Source organism: Chiloscyllium plagiosum, chromosome 7 (assembly GCF_004010195.1).
Source record: "Chiloscyllium plagiosum isolate BGI_BamShark_2017 chromosome 7, ASM401019v2, whole genome shotgun sequence".
Classification (NCBI taxonomy): domain Eukaryota; kingdom Metazoa; phylum Chordata; class Chondrichthyes; order Orectolobiformes; family Hemiscylliidae; genus Chiloscyllium; species Chiloscyllium plagiosum.
The window spans coordinates 5,953,008-5,966,812 of NC_057716.1; the positions used below are offsets into that span (position 1 = coordinate 5,953,008).

A 13,805-nucleotide genomic window follows, 5' to 3' on the forward strand; every position below is an offset into this window, starting at 1 on the left:
ATACCTGCTTCAATAATAACAAGTCTCATGAATTAAATATACACATACTCAAAGATTTTTAGCAACATGCCACATCAAAATTTTATATTGTTTTGCATCTGTCAATTTTTAGTACAATATCTTTCTCCTCAACAGCAGCAACAAAAATGAAGTGCCTGACAATTTTACTGTATAAGTGTGATGGGTTTATTTATTTCTCTTTAGGACTCGTGAATTGAGGATTCTGTAAATTATGCCTTATGAGGACAGTTGTGATCTTTGTTACTTGTTTTTGTTCAATGAAATAGAAATAAAACTGTCAAAAGATGATGATACATTATACACCAAATTAAATATTCAAATTTCATTTTCAGTTCAGCTGAAATAAAAACGCCATCAAGTATCCCTACGAATCAGCAAATTTATGTAGTAAGTAAATGATCCACACAGACAAGATGTTTCTCTCTCAGTCAGTCTGTACAGAGTTAGTGGTGACGACAACACACCTGACTCAACTATGCACTATTTAAACAAGGGTATTTAAGACTATGGAACCAGATGCGTAGGTCAAGTTAAGATAAAGATCAACTATTATATAGTCGGAATTTAGAACTGGTTCAAAAGCTGAACAGTCTACTCCTGTTCTCAAAATTGTGTCAGATGTCTCCTGCTCCAGCAACTGTTGCTGGAAGTGTGTATAAGCTAGCATTGGCAAGGACTGAATTGAATCTGATAAGATGCTCCACTCAATTTAATAGCCTGCTGTCATTCACTGGCTAGGTTCCCATATAACAAATGGTCACTATTAGGAAAGGACCAAAAGATAACCAAGTTTAATAGAACTATATATTAGTAGAAAGTCTGTGAATTCACAAACACTATGGTATAGTCATACAGAAGGCATCAATTTGAATTCAGCACCTAATGGTAACAGGGACACCTGTCCAAGATGTAAAGATATAGCTAGCCTCTCATCATGCTCTACACCACGTAAAGCTGAGTCCAACAGTGTTAAAAGGTTTGTTAGATTTTAAAGTAAGCCATGATTCAAAAAAAAGATTAAGTTCTTCTAGCAATGGAAGAGATAAGTTTAACAGTTGTAGCCAATCCAGCAAGTATACTGCAGTCAACAGGAAGTAAATGCAGTCTTCATTAAGACATACAAAGTAGTAAATAGTTTGGATAGGGTAAAAGCAGAATATTACTTAAGGGTCAAACAAGTTAGTTGGACTAGCCCAACAAAAATTTATAATAGCAATATACATTTTTCAAATAGATATTAGAAAGTATTAGCTTCAGGTAAACAGCTATATCCAGGATAGTTTTTCAGATAAGACAATCAAAGCTAAATATTATGAACTTTTCAAAATGCAGTTGGTATCAATATCACTGGTTTCTTAAAATGTTGCGAATCTCATTTTAAGCAAGTGGGAGGCGAATGCTCCCGAAACACTTTCCCTCCCCCAGATAATCTGGATAAGACTAGCAGAGATGGGATCTGAAATCTGATGTATTAAATTAATGTTCAACTCTCTAGTGCCAGAGTTAGTTCTTTGTTCCTTTTATACAAATACATGCGTTTATCACTAATTATAAATAAAAAGCAATAATTGCAAATATTTCAGCAGAGGAGGAGGTAAAATAGAATATTTTGTAAATGGAAGCAGATAAGACTGTGTGAATGTCATATTGTGTTTTCACTTACCCGTTTATTGACATTAGCCTTAGATATATGAATGATAAAATGAGAGAAAGAACGGTAATCATCCAGATTGAAGTTTACTATCTGAAAAACAAACAGCAGATTAGGATTTAGAAAATATGTACTAAATTAAACTAGCAATTTTAGAAAATCCAGGATGATAATTGTAGTTGAAGGTACTGCCAATTAATTAAACAATTAGTCCTGATTCATTGACCAAATAATTAACTGAAAGAAACTGGCGCTGGATATCAATGTGTTCTAATAGTTGATAAAAAAATAATTAAAATTGTATTCCAACTGATACTTCTGACAAATTGAACTCTCATATTTGTAAATTAACACAAAAGTTTTTAATTCAAATACTCAAATATTTTTAAGCTTAACCTTTGGTCATATATTTATAAAGATACTTCAGAATTAGGACAGAATAATCTGGGTGCAGAGAATCAAAACAATGCTGTTACAAACTCCAAGATGGTTTTTTGGTCAGAATCTCCACTTTTCAAACAATGCTGTTGTCTGCTTCTATGCTTAAGATAGATACATATAGACTGAACATACTACTTACACTGCATGCTTGAATTGCCACGAGCAATCCATACATATGGTTAACCCTCATCCTAAAATCATAATGCTTCATCAAGAGTAATTTACTTTTATAGATTACGTGGGAAGATAGTCATGTTTGATTGAACCAGTGGGAAAACCAAAGTGAACTGAAACATGTATGCAGACAACATAATGAAGGATAACAGTCTGGACGGGAAAGCCAAAAAGAGAGTTCTAATCAGGCAAAATAGCTTCAGAACTGTATGCAATACCATTAGAATGGAAATTCTAATCTTACCTTGTACATTTTCAATAATTCTGCTTCCCCAGTCAAGTCAATGCCTTCCTGGCTGCATGAAAAATTGAATTGCAGGCCAAATGTTTATGATAAAATCAAAATTAGAAACTGTTGACATTCACTGCAATGGATCAAAGAACTCATGCCACATTCCCAAGCAAATATTAAAAGGTAAAGTAATCTTTAAAAATATGCAAATTGAAAAGAAGAGGGTAGCCAAAGCCAACCATAATCATGCACATGATATAATTCACTACATTCACATCAAGATTAAATGTCAAACATAAAGAAAGAGAGTGCACTACACAAAGATTAAGAATGTAAATGGAACATAAAAAGAGCTTGAACATTACTTCTATTTTTCTAAATCATGAATTCTTGAATTCATTACTTCTTGGTACCTATTCTGCCTTTATCTCAGCCAATTTCTGTAGCCTTTGAAAATATAATTAATTTCTGGCCATGAATGATGATTATGTTTTTAATCTAGTTGCAGACAAGCATATCAAAATAACCTGATCAGTCTGAAATTATGTATCTTTTCTAATCTTCAGAAAATCAACCAAACTTTCCACTTTCTACTGGTTTTTGAACCTTATCAGTGCCTTTATTTCACTAGACTATAGGGGAAATATTTCAGTGCGCGCACTGGCCATGGTTAACTTTTCCCAAGAATAACAAAAGAAATCACTAATATACTGTACAATGAGAAAAGTGCCATGATATCCTGATGGTGGGGGAGATACTTCAAGAGTGTGTGCTTGGTAAAACTAGACTTACTGCCAATCTGTAACAACAATGAAGATAAACTGCGAAAAAATGTTAAACCTTAACAACCATCTTACATAAAAAATACTACAAATACCATCAATCATAAGATGTAAAAACAAGTCCGGTGCATTTGGCCAATAATTTATAAATACAGGACCAAAATGACAATAGGCTTATAAAGAAAGAGCAAATGTAATTTAGCAATCATTTATGATTTTGCAATGATATTCTTTGATCTTCCTTACAAATACACCACATTATATGAATTAGTATCAAACATTCTGATTAATTCAAGTAAAGCAGGGGCTGAATCATTCAATTAATTACTTTGACCCAATAAGCTAAAATGCTAGTTCCTTCAAATTAATTTCGTTTCTCATATTGTTATTCCTTCTTAAGTGCAAAGTTTCAGTTACAACAAAGTGGGAACAGCTTTCCTTAATTCTGTACTTTGAACTCAATCTTCTCATTCCCAATTTATTTATATATCCCTTATTTCAACTCGCAAGTTATTTAGAGACAGATCACAGAAGCTTTTCTTAAGTATATACATAACATTCTGATTACAAATTAGGATTCCCTCCATCCCAATTCACATTATTCTTGCTGGGAGGAACTGTTGAATATCCATGTATCTTTTCCAGAAATTGGTGACATTACATCAGCAGTGCAGGCTTTTCTTATTCCTCTCTGCTTTCAGGAAGAGTTATTGCAACTAACTTCAAAGGGAATACAATTGCAAATGACATTCAGAAGTAGCATTTTGAACTTGGCATGTTCAATAGAGACTAATTCTTTAATTAAGGACTATTACTTTCACCACTTCAAAGTCTAATTTTCCAACTTTCAAATTTACAACACTTGTTAAAATAAATTGCTGTATTTTCTTTAACTCAGTTTTTAAGGTTTCTTTGTATCTAGATCTCGGGATATTTCGGCCTTTGCACCAAATAGCCACTTGCAACGTAGGCAAGTGACTTGCTTCCAGCTATTGACATTATATTTTTCAGGCTGATCACAAGATACATAAAACTATCCCACTGCGATTCACTTGTTATACATGCCACATGGCTCAGGTGACACAACCAAGCAGCAAGAAAACAAAGCCATTATAGATGATAGTCTAACACAGTGACCCAACAAGGCAACAATTTTTCACATTGACAATGGTTATTAACTGGGTGAGATAGGCAACATTTCTTTCACCCTCAGTAATCCTGACAGAAACTAGCATTATCTCAAGGCAATTTAAAGTATCCAGTCACATTATGAATCTGTTTTTCTAATAGATCTGTTGTCATCTTAAAGAATTATGCTTGCATTCTAAATATGCCCTTCCCACTCAGATTTTCATTAAATTTGAAGAGTATCAGAAATAAGTGGCATTAAGAAAATATGTATGAATATGTATAATGCAAATTTAACACTTTAGAACTTCTTGAAAATTTAAAATGATAGTCCTGAAAAACATAGCATAGACCAGTTTTTAAAAACTGTATAGATAATTGGAAGCATCATCACATCTACAAGTGCACAAGGGCAATCAAAAAAATTACATGCTTAAAAATCTTCCAATGGTGCATTATTGCAAATCTCTGATTTCAGTCATATGTAAAATTAGGGTTGGAAGGGAGAAGATAAAAGAAAAGAAAGGAGTTTACACTGTGTTGAACATGCACTGGTGCAAGTAGGGGTGCCTTTCTGGCATCAGGAATCATCTACATGAGAAATACAGGCACAAAACCTGCAATGCAACCAGTCCATGTCATACCTAACAGTGAAGTACTTCAAGTGGTGACTGAGAGCATAAAAAGGGAAAGGATTCCATTTCCCAGCACTATCATAAAGAAAACAAACAAAACGTAAGTCAGAAAATAACAAGGATTACACTGAGTGCGAGCCTTACTGATAGGTGCCAACAGTTATGGAGGTACCTTAAATTCCATAATAACTACATCAAAAGGTCATATAACATGGAAATATTCCTTCTTCTTAGTACCATCAATTCTGATTCTGCTCTTTCCATGTATAAATTAAATATCTGCTCACAGGATTCCAATGAAAAATATGGAGAAAAGAAAAACAAGTCAATAGATCACAGTCATCCTTGGGATACCAATATTCTATTTAACACACATGCAACAAACTAGTCCTAATACAAATTAGCCTTTTGTAAACATTTCTATAACAATTAAATGTTGGCACTTTTATTTCTGCTGAAAAATGTGTTGCTGGAAAAGCGCAGCAGGTCGGGCAGCATCCAAGGAGCAGGAGAATCGACGTTTCGGGCATAAGCCCTTCTTCAGGAATTATTCCTGAAGTAGGGCTTATGCCCGAAACGTCGATTCTCCTGCTCCTTGGATGCTGCCTGACCTGTTGCGCTTTTCCAGCAACACATTTTTCAGCTCTGATCTCCAGCATCTGCAGTCCTCACTTTCGCTTTTATTTCTGCCTTGTGTTCTTATTTGGTAAATTATATCTGATTTGCACATTCTTTAACTGAAAATATAGAAGTCAACAAAAGGCAAAATTTGGATTTCTTCCCTTCAGCTACATTTGGGATTATCTAAAGACATCTATGGTCTCAGTGATAGCACTACTGGTTCTCAATCAGAAGTTTGTGTTTAAGTTCCATTTCAGAGACTCTTGCACAAAATCCAGGCTGCATCCAGTAACAGGGCAACTATACTGGATGTAATACTAAACTGAAGCAAGGTCTTCACTCTCAATTACACATAAAATCATAGAATTCCTACATTGTGGAAGCAGGCCATTTAGCCCATCGAGTCCACACAAAGCCTCTGAAGAGCAGCCCACCCAGCAGTCTTACCCTATCCCTGTAACCCTGCATTTTCCATAGCTAATGAACCATAACTAAACATCCATGGGCATATAAAAGATTCAATCCCATTATTTGGACAACAGCAGTGCTATCTTTTCTAGGGTCCTGGCTAACATTTATTCCTTAACCGCTACCATTAAAACAAGTTATCTGGTCATGATCACATTGTGATCTTGTGGGCAAATTGGTTAACACGCTCCCAACATATAACGATTAACCTAAATTGCTGAAAAACACTTGGAGATGTCCAAAAGACTTGACTAGCCAATATGGAATTGCTTTTATAGAGTTATACAGTGTGGAAATAGACCCTTCGGTCTAACCAGTCCATGCCAAACAATAATCCCAAACTAAACTAGTCCCATCTATCTGCTCCTGGCCCATATCCCTCCAAATGTTTCTTATTCATGTATCCATCTAAATCTCTTTTAAATGTTGTAATTGTACCCCCATCCACCACTTCCTCAGGATGTTCATTCCACACTCGAGCCACCCTCTGTGTAAAAAAGTTGCGTTGTATGTCTTTTTTTAATCTCCCTCTTCTCACCTTAAAAATGTGCCCGTGGTCTTAAAACACCCTATCTTAGAAAAGACAACTGCCATTGACTCTATCTATACCACTCATTATTATCAGGTCACCTCTCAACCTTGTACGCTCCTGTGAAAAAAAGTCCCAGTCTACCTCACCTTTCTTTATAACTCAAACCTTCCATACCTGGCAACTTCCTGGTAAATCTCTTCTGAACCCTCTCCAGGTTGATAATATCCTTCCTATAACTGGGCAACCAGAAATGGACACAGAGAAGCCTCACAAAGTCCTGTACAACTTCAACATAACATCCCAACTCCTATACTCAAAGAACTGAGCAATGAAGGCAAGCATGCCAAATGCCTTTTTAACCATCCTGTCTATGTGACACAAACTTTAAAGAATTATGTACCTGCACCCCTAGGTCCATCTGTTGTACAACACCACCCAGAGCCCCACCCTTGTTTGTTGTACCAAAATGCAATAACTTGCATTTATCCAGTTGGAACTCCATCTGCCATTTTCAACCAATTGACCCATTTGATAAAGATCCCTTTGTAATTTTAGAAAAACTTCTTCACTGCCAACTATGCCATTCCTTCTTTGAGACCAGCACAGAGAAAGATTCTGCTGCGGTTATTTCAATTTACTAAACAACCAGCTCCCCCACTGATCTTTTCAGTGTAGATAGCAATTTAGTAATACCAAGGGTTTACCTTTCAAAACAAAACTAGGTCAAGATGCAACAAGATTGACAGAGGGACTGACTCTCAGTGCACTTGCCATCATGGAAAAATTTAACATGTCCAACCTTGGGCAACAATCTTGCCTCCTATGTTAAATTAATTTAGCATACTGAACTTCATGCATTACGGTACTCTGCATTGAAGAAGTGACCAAGGCAGTGTCTTAAAAAATCTATAACTGAACAAATCGACACTAGAAAAGCAGTTGCTCAATATGAATAAAATGGCTGAAGAAAACCTAAGGGGAGGCACCAGTTCAGACCACAATGAAATTAATCAGTATATGAATCATTCATCATATTCAATTTCAGGATATTCAATCGACATTAGAGATCCTTCAGCATAACTAGAAATAGCAACTCTTACATTTTCAATCCTATACTTGAACTGGTCCTGGTACAGCCTGGAATAAAGATGTAATAAATAAAGGGTAGAGCAGCACCAGGTCATTTTCCTCAGACTAGAGTACAAAAAAGGTATTATAAAAACATCAGAATTAGCACAAAAGCAACTTGATCACAAAGCTCTACTCAGGTCACTCCTTCATATATTGCTAGGAACATCTCCGGCTTATTGAGGCTCAACATCTTGTGTCTTTAGGGACAGCCCTAAAAACAAATTAACTGAAACCGAAAACTCTATCCAGGAAAATGAAGGGAGAGAACATTCCTCTCAGCATATTGTAGCTTTGTCAAGTCAGGCACTACTATACACTGCCCTCTGGAGGCATTTTCTTGCAGTTTTTCTTAAATCTATACCAATCATTCAAGGGTAAGGAGAAATCCTCATATTTGCTACTGACCTAAAATGAATAAATGGCACTGGGTATCACAGGACAATCCAACATAACAAATCTGGTCTTTAATTGCATAGATCTAATCCAATAGTTTCAAATTATTTGTAAATTTTTGTAAATCTACTTGTCTGAACAAGTAGATTTACAAAACTTTATTCTGAAAGGCTTGGAAAATAACTTTTACATTTACTAAAACAGAAAGGTTACCAAATGTAAAATTTGCAAGTCTGCTGGTTAGTTTAATACTTTACTGACTATGCAATTAGCTTGATGAAAACATGATCCATATTGACTATAAAAGGAAACTATGGAAATGCATGCAAATATTTATATCTTTTTCAATTCTGAATACTTTAACAGTATGTAACACAATAAGTGAGGGAAAGTGGATATCCTCAATATACTTCACATTTTCCTGATGAAAATGGCACTGATTATAACAATCTGATTTGAATTGGTGTTCCTAAACTCAAATGAAGTACAATTTAAAATGTTGTCATGGATGTATTTACTTACCTATCATTTCTTGGGAGGCATGGAGGAGGTGAGTTTTTTTTAGGAGAGGAGAAAGTGGATGACCAAGTTTGACGAAATAGTGTTTCTGCAATTACAGATTATTTGTGGGGTTTTTTTTTTGTTTGTCACACCACCCAGATAATCGAAAATGCTTACAATAGACATTGCTACAGATGCAGACAATATTGAGCTAAGACTGGCTGATGTCCACATCCCAGGTCAAGCCATAAACTTATTCTAAAAGGGTGGGATCTTGTAGCACAATCGTAGTGTCTCTACCTTTGGGCCAGTGGGCCCAGGTTCCAGGTCCCACTGACCAATGGAGGTGCATCATCACATGTCTAAACAAGTATATTTACAAAACTTTATTCTGAAAGGCTTGGAAAACTGATGTTGATTTCTGCCATTTTCATATTACTACTGTTGGCACCTTGTCTAACAAGTCTTTCAAGTGTTCAAACTGTTCAATGGGTATCTCATACATTACATAAATATTTGGTGGTTGTATTCTTGTGGCACACATTAATGGGCAGCACGGTGGCACAGTGGTTAGCACTGCTGCCTCACAGCGCCAGAGACCCAGGTTCAATTCCTGCCTCAGGCAACTGTCTCTATGGAATTTGCACATTCTCCCCATGTCTGCGTGGGTTTCCTCCGGGTGCTCCGGTTTCTTCCCACAGTCCAAAAATGTGCAGGTTAGGTGAATTGGCCAAGCTAAATTGCCCTTAGTGTTAGGTGAAGTGGTAAATGTAGGGGAATGAGTCTGGGTGGGTTGCTCTTTGGAGGGTCAGTGTGGACTTGTTGGGCCGAAGGGCCTGTTTCCACGCTGTAAGTAATCTAATTTAATCTGCAGCCTTTGAATAGCTAGGTTTTAAATAAATAATTCAAATACATCTCAGCTCCTTCTGATCTGTGATATCATCAAGGACCTCGAGATGTATTTTTTGGATGCAACAATGACTGAAACTGGAACAATTGGGGACACAAATGTAGTCCGAAGGCTTCAGAATAGTAGACTATCACACAGCAAACAAGAGTCTAGGCCTGAACGTCCACTCCATAGTCAAACATGCACAGGTGGTAAAACATCCGGATCTGCAAACCCAATTCAGGAGAAAGTGTGTCAAACAGTTGTGGGCAGGTAGTGATTGGAATTGTGTTTGTCACCTCTGGAAATAGTTTGGAGGCAGAGTGGCTGCCAAGTGCTGAGATAAGCTGGTTTAAAAAGCCTGTCTCGATGTCATGATCCTTCATGGCAGCTCTTAAAATCAAAATAGAAGGAAAAAACAGCCTTCATCCCTGCCACAGACTCCCCATCGTAGCCCCTGGCTATGTTCACTACACGTATCTCGTTAAACAAGAGCAGTCAACAACACAGACTGCAATACAAAATCTTGCATGGAAGTTTAAAAATGCAACAAAATTGTGAGCACAACTATTAAACATTTTTGTTTCTATTCAAAATTTGATTTTAGCATATATATTTCAGGTATGAATTAATGCTGCAGTCTTTGATTAGTCTCACTGCCACAACATTTGTTTCTCTTCAGTTTTATCACACATCAGCCTCAAGCTTATACAACTGTCAGCTTGTGGGCTTGTCAGAATCTGATGTTAGCATTTAGCAGTATCCAGATCTCATTCTTTCTATTGAGATGCAACTTATTAGTCACAAAAGACCTGTACATACAGACAAAACCATTTTTATACTAGTAACATGCCAACTAGATGACATTTGCCAAGCATGAGGTTCTGACTGAAAATGTTTCCTATAATGCAAGCTATTCAAGAAAAAACTGTAAGTAGTAACAACATAGGATCCTATCCATCTAAAGTTCTCAACTCTCTTTTATAAACACCAAAAAATGCACTAGTATCTTAACATAATTGTGTCCACAGTTTCACAAAGAAATAACAGTTGTTAAGAATAACTTACCAAGCAGACTGGTCAACCTTCACACAGCCATAGATCCAAGTACTTGGCTCCTGTCAATTCAAAAATCCAGATGCATTTGAGGTTGTGTCAAAGTAATTCAAAATGCAAACTGAGGTGTGAGTTAGTGAACCAAGACACAAGTGTACAACTAGGCCAGTCAAAGAAGTATATTTTGTTTTGTTGTAAAAGAATGTTAAGATTGGTTTGTAAACAATCAAGTAGAATGCAAAGGTAAAAAAGACCCTGCTGGGAGTTATGTATAGGTATCCTTGCAGCAGTCAGGATGTGGGGTAGATAATAAAGCAGGAAATAGAAAAGATATGTAAGGATAGCACTGTTACAATAACCATGGGGGACTTCAATATGCAGGTGGACTGGGAAAATCAGATTGGTAGCAGATCCCAAGGAAAGCAATTTCTGGAATGTTTATGAGATGGGTTTTTTGCAGCCATTTGTGATAGAGCTCACTACAGAACAGGCAATTTTGAATTTGATGATGTGCATACAATCATAGAATCCCATATTGTGGAAACAGGCCATTTGGCCCAATGAGTCCACACTGACCCTCCAAAGAGTAACCCACCCAGACCCATTCCCCTACCCTATTACTCTACATTCACCCCTAACTAATGCACCCATCCTACACATCCCTGAACACTATGGGCAATTTAGCATGGCCAGTTCACCTAACCTGCACATCTTTGAATTGTGGTACGAAACCCACGCAGACACAGGGAGAATGTGCAAACTCCACACAGAAAGTCACCTGAGGCTGGAATCGAACCCAGGTCCCAAGCAATGTGAGGCAGCAGTGCTAACCACTGAGCCACGGTGCCACTGTTTAATAAGATAGTGTTTATTAGGGAGCTATGGGAAGGAACCCTTGATGGCAGTGACCACAATTTGTTAGAATTCACCTGCAATTTGAGAATCAGATGTAACAGTATTACAATTTAGTAAAAAATGACTACAAGGACATGAGGGAGTTGTTGTCCAAAGTTGATTGGAAGGTGAGCCTAACAGGGAAGAAACCGGAGCAGCACTAGCAGGAGTTTCTGGGGTAATTTGAGAGGCACAGCAGAAATTCATCCCAACGAAAAAGAAACATGCTAAGGAGGATAAGGCAACTGTGGTTGATAAGAGAAGTGAGGGACAGCATATGTAGAGAAGATTAGTGAGGAAAAGAGGATTGGAAAGCCTTTTAAAAACCAGCAGAGGACAACTAAAAGAGCAATAAAGAAAGGGAGTAGATGAAATATGAGGTGAGTTAGCTAGTTGAAAGAATATTGCAAAAGTTTTTTTTAACATATCTAAAAAGTAAGAGAGAGGCAAGAGTGGACATTGGACCACTGGAAAATGAGGCTAGTAGTAACAGGGAACAAAGAAAAAGTGGAGGAACCAAGTAGTGATATTTTACATCTGTATTAAAATAGAAAATACTAGCAGCATTCCAGAAATTCAAGGGAGTCAAGGGACAAAGGTATTATGGTCATCATTAAGGAGAAGGTGATGGGGAAGCTGAAAAGTCTGAAGGTGGATAAATCACCCAGACCAGAGGAAGTTCTGAAGGAGACAGATGTGGAGGCTGTGGAGGCATTGCAGGTGATCTTTCAGTAAATACAGCAATCAGCGATAATCCCAGAAGCTTGGAAAATGATTAATATAACACCTGTTTCAGAAAGGAGGGAGGCAGAAGACAGGAAATTTAAGGCCAGTTAGCTAGAGCCCAGTCGTTGGTAAGATTTTAGAGTTTATTTGTGGGATGAAATTGTGGAGTACTTGGAAGAGCAAAGCAAAAAATGGTTGAATTTAGCATAGCTTTGTCAAAGGGAGAGCATGCCAGATAAATCTGTTAGAACACATTGAGGAGGTAACATGCAAGTTAGACAAAAGAGAGTCAGGGGACGTAATCTATTTGGATTTTCAGAAGGCCTTCAACAAGGTGCCACACAAGAGGCTGCTAAATAAGACAAGAGCCCATTGTGTTAAAGGCAAGGTACTTGGCATGGATAGAGGTTTGGCTGACTTATAGAGAGTGGAGATAAAGGGATCTTCTTCCGCAGGGATCAGTGTTGTGACAACAACTACTCATATTATACATTAATGATCTGAATGAAGGAACTAAGGACATTATTGCTAAGTTGACAGATGACACAAAGAGAGGTGGAAGAACAGGTAACGTTGAGGAAATGGGGAGGCTGCAGATGGTCTTGGACAAGATAACACAATAGGCAAAAATGTGACAGATTGGAAAGTGTGAGGTTATGTACTTCGGTAGGAAGGATAGAGGCACAAACTATTTTCTAAATAGGAAATAACTTTGGAAATCTGAAGCACAAAATATTTAGTTCAGGATTCTCTTCTAGTTAACATTCAGGATCAGTTGGCAGTTAAGAAGGCAAATGCAATATTTGCATTTATTCATTGCGGGACTATACTACAAAAGCAGGGATGCACTGCTGATCTATATAATGCTCTAGTTAAACCGCATTTGGAATATTGGGAGCAGTTTTGGGCTCCATATCTAAGAAGGATTTGCTAATATTGGAAGGGTTTCAGAGGAAGCTTACAAAAATGATTCTGGGGATGAAGGTCTTGTCATATAGAAGCTGAGGACTCTTGGTCTGTACTCAATCGAGTTTAGAAAGATGAGGGGGGATCTCATTGAAACAGAACATCAAGAGGCCTGGATAGAACTGACATGGAAAAGATGTTTCCACTCCTAGGAGAGACGAGGACCCAAAGGCATGGCCTCAGAGTGAAAGGATGGCCCTATGGAACTGAGATGAAGAGGAATTTCTTCAGCTGGAGGATGGTTAAACGGTGGAACTCATTTCCACAGAAAGCTGTGGAGGTCAAATCATTGAGTATCTTTCAGACAGAGTTAGATAGTTGATCAAGAGTTAGGGACAGAAAATGGGATTAAGAAACATTTCAGTCATTGATTGAATGGTGGAGTGGACTCAGAAGGCTAAATGTCCTAAATCTGCTCCTGTATCTTATGGTCTTATAGAAATTGTTTCTCAATGGTGCAGATCTTTCCATTTGTGATGCATAGGCCACCCATTGTTCTTTCCAATAATATATCTAAAAATATTCATGCAGTTTACTATGTATGGTAATAAATGCTTAAGTAAA

At 37.2% G+C, this 13,805-nt stretch overlaps 1 protein-coding gene across 2 annotated transcripts in view; it reads right to left on the bottom strand.

Moving 5' to 3' along the window:
* Positions 1 to 13,805, bottom strand: part of pgap1 (post-GPI attachment to proteins inositol deacylase 1) — a 151,668-nt gene that overhangs the window by 95,277 nt on the left and 42,586 nt on the right. Inside the window, exons 11-14 of one of the 2 annotated variants that reach the window (XM_043692908.1) lie at positions 10,668 to 10,717; positions 5,074 to 5,139; positions 2,532 to 2,583; positions 1,685 to 1,765 (exon numbers count right to left, since the gene is read on the bottom strand). In XM_043692908.1, the coding sequence (XP_043548843.1) occupies positions 1,685 to 1,765; positions 2,532 to 2,583; positions 5,074 to 5,139; positions 10,668 to 10,717 (249 nt within the window). The remainder of the gene's footprint in view (positions 1 to 1,684; positions 1,766 to 2,531; positions 2,584 to 5,073; positions 5,140 to 10,667; positions 10,718 to 13,805) is intronic. The other variant, XM_043692909.1, reaches the window with a different exon arrangement.